At 36.6% G+C, this 3,677-nt stretch overlaps 1 protein-coding gene across 1 annotated transcript in view; it reads right to left on the reverse strand.

Moving 5' to 3' along the window:
* Positions 1 to 3,464, reverse strand: part of pitpnc1b (phosphatidylinositol transfer protein cytoplasmic 1b) — a 43,694-nt gene extending 40,230 nt beyond the window's left edge. Inside the window, exon 1 of the mRNA XM_016670536.1 lies at positions 3,222 to 3,464. Within this exon, the coding sequence (XP_016526022.1) occupies positions 3,222 to 3,449 (228 nt within the window). The 5' untranslated portion in view covers positions 3,450 to 3,464. The remainder of the gene's footprint in view (positions 1 to 3,221) is intronic.
* Between the last annotated feature and the right edge of the window lie 213 nt (positions 3,465 to 3,677).

Here is a 3,677-nt window from a genome sequence, read left to right on the forward strand (position 1 = left end):
TTATTTTTATGTGTCATAACAGGCCATTTTTAAATATCTATCACCTGATCACAGCTTTACCTTCTACCCTTTTATTTAAAAATGGCATCATAGGTTTGTTGCCTTTGGTTTTGCTGTACCATGCTGTGATTATTAGTGGTCCCCATCTGGCCACCTCTTGGTATGGCTGGTGGATGTGGAGCTAAAAGCTGGATGGTTCCAGTTGGTTTCACATCCCTTCTTTCCAATCCCCTCTTAGAGTGAAGGAGATACTAGAAAAAGACTGACAAATAAACAGATTTGTTTTTTTGTTTTAAGTGTTTTTATTGAAATAATGTATATTTCTTTTGTTTAATCAATAGTAAATCCATATTTGTCAACTGACAATACATTTGTTAACTAATTTGGAAAATTACCTCTTGTTCTTTCCATTTGAATTTCCATTAATGCTAATTATCTACCATGCATCCATTGTCCTTCACTTATGAGATCGGGCTGTAAGGGCAACAGTCCAGGCGGGTCATACATGAATCCTCCTGGATTTAGTGTAGCAGTGTTATTTTTAACAAAAAAAAAAAAAAAGTTTTTCTAAGGCCTAAAGTAAACATCTCAGTGCATACTATCAGTTTGTGGTAAAATCTCTTAAGACTATATGAGGTCTTTTATTTTTACCTGACTAGAGTTCTTTTTTTTGCTGGTTTCCTGCTTCCTGCAGACTGATTCTAGCTGTGTGAAAGCCTAGCAGTTTTGCTTGAGACTTTATCTATTTGCTTAGATATTTAATTTTTGGTTCTTGAGATAGTCCAACGTAGGTAAATTTTGCTCTGCGGCTGCAGACAGGCTTTTTCTTCTTCTGGCAGGTACTGCTGCACAGTAAAACATTGAACCACAACTCCAGACTGCTAAATCTGCTAAATCTTGCTGACATTTTTTTTACTGTTAAATTGGGGTTTTGATTTACCTTTAAACAATCATCCCAGGAAGGATGTCTTTTTCTTGGAAACTGTAAACACATCTATACAGACAAGCTTTGCGCTGTAATTTTCTCCTTGTTGGTCATTATTTAATTAGCAGAATACTGAGCATCTCATTAGGGAAGCCGATTGCTACTGATTATTGGCACAGATTTAGTTTTTATTGCTTTAAAATTTGCCTCACTCCATCTTTCCAGATAATTGTGCACAACCAGTAGATTTAAGTTAACGAAGGCCTGATTTTAGGGGGTAGCCAAACTTTCTCAATATTGCTTACACTGATAAAATTGAATCTGTGGTGAAGTAAATTTACATAATTGAATCTGTGAAATCAACAATAAAAATTCAAGTTAGTATCTTATGTAGCAAATATATGTAGCATTTGGGTTAAAAAATACTTGGTCAAGATACAAGACATTGTAATTTTTTTTCCAGAAAATAAATTAAGTACTAAGAGCCTATCCTTTTAAGTTAATCCACACAACAAAAACAATCTTGTTATCATTATTGTGTTTCATTTCAAAACACCAAATACTACCCATAATCCATCAGAGTTCACAAGCACCAACGGACCAGCAGTGATTTGAAGTGGAGACAATTTTAAGCTAGCGGAAGTCATTAAGGTGGTCATTTAGTTTATGAAAGTTAAACAAAATTTATCAAGTTATTTTAGCTTTGCAATACACAACATGACTTCATTAGTTTTTAGATGTTGCAATAATTGATTTTTTTTTTTTTTTTTTTCTTTTCGTTTTGGACTTTATATGTAACAGTAGGATTGGCCAGCAAGGTATCCCACAATGCATTGTGCCACCAGCAGTAGCAACGAATTAAAACACTTTGTTTTTGTCACTAAAATTAGGATGTTTAAGGCGAAAATGTAGACTCCAAAGCTCCATCTGCGTTTCAAACAAGTATTTTCAGTTTAAGCAGTTTGTAGTTAAATCCACCCCCCTCCCCAAAAAAACCTAAGGTTTTGGTTGTGGACTAAGTAATTAGATTTTACAGTGTGCTGCAAATTTAATTTATTACGTTAAAAAAGTTGAGCAATTTATTCAAACTTCAGCTTTACTTAATCTACTTAAGTTCACTTAATTGGAGTTTCTTTTTCATATAACAACATAGGAAAGTACTTTAAACAAACAACAGTCTTGTTTGAGCATAAAGAAATAAAGGCAACTATTTGCATAAGTAGATAGGACAGTATATTTTTATCCAACTACAAAAGTGGAGAATGCATAATAGAGAAACTAAATGTGCTTGAAGTTTTCTTTCAAATGTCTTCAGTTTACGTTTACAACTCAACTTTAAAAATTGCTTTCAATTGTCATGCAATATTTATAGAGCAATGAGAATAAATACTAAAGTATCTTAATTTTAGTCATTAATATTCAGCTGGTCACTTGAACTGACAGATTTCCCATGTGCTCTAAAAAAGAAACCCTCTTCCTCAAATTAACTATGTTTTTTATGCAACGGAAACATGAACTGATATACAGTGGATATGAAAAATGACTTTGAAATGCAGCCTTATTCCAAATTGTATTGGAATAGTCTCTTTCCTTAAAATTTTACATTCAAATATTTACCCTGACAATGTAGAAAAAAGTTAGTTTTTCACAAATTTATTAAAAATAGAAAACCAAGAGGTCACATTTACATTCTTATGATTGGTGAGCTGTTTCTGGATGTTTGGAGGCCTCCTTACCATCAGCATAAAGTTTGGCCACAGATTCTGTCAGGTTCTAGTCAGGACTCTGGGTGCACTCCAAGAATGATTCTTTTAGTCAGAAAAAAAACATGTTGGTAAAATAATATTTAAGTCAACCATACCTTGCACATTCTTCAGTTAAAATTTGTATTCTGAAAACCACTGATGCAGACAAATAACAGTTTCTACATCTCACACCAAGCACAATTTCTTCTACTTTCAGAGATTATTGGATGAAAAGAAGCAAAAATAAAAAAAATAAAAAAATACACTGCAAGCAATAAACCTCCTGTTGCATTTCTCTCACCAGACAGACAAGAAAAGTTAGGTTGAATTTATTTGAAACTCTGCAGCCAAAACATCAGAATTAAGAATCTGAACTGCAGCTCCGAAACACTGCATATCCCCTGCGCTGACTGCAAGCTGCGCACGCATGGCACGCTAGTTACATGCTGCTCCATTCATCCATCCACATGCACAGGCGCACGCAAGCAAGACTATGAAGCTGCACCTCTCCATGCTAAGACGCACCAGGCATCTGCCTGGGTGACACTCACATGTGGATCCACAGACGCTGGTGTGGCGCCTCCGTTTTGCTTGGAGAAGCAGAAAGAGGCGATAGGAGGCAGCGGTAAAAAAGAGAGGGGTAAAAAAAAAAAAAGCAGGACGGCGAGGGAGGGATGCAGGGAGGGAGCTAGTGATGGATGAATGGATGGAGGAAGAGAGAGGGAGAGAGGGAGGGAAGGAGGGGGGGAAATGCGGAGCGACGCTAGGGAAGGGGGCATGATAGGGCTGAGTGGTTCTAGTAAATATTTATATTGCATTATGATACGAGGAGGAAGACTGAGAAAGGAGGGGAGATAGAGCGCGCGTCCTATCCCTTTATTAATTTTATTCCTGACCGCTAAGTTTAGCATTCAACACGTGTCGCCTGAGATGGAGAGGCAGGGAGGGAGGAGGGGGGAGGAGGAGAGAAATACAGGGGTAGAGAGGGAGGTTGACGGTTGCTAGGT

This window comes from Poecilia formosa, unplaced genomic scaffold (assembly GCF_000485575.1).
Source record: "Poecilia formosa unplaced genomic scaffold, Poecilia_formosa-5.1.2 Scaffold34, whole genome shotgun sequence".
In the NCBI taxonomy this organism is placed as follows: domain Eukaryota; kingdom Metazoa; phylum Chordata; class Actinopteri; order Cyprinodontiformes; family Poeciliidae; genus Poecilia; species Poecilia formosa.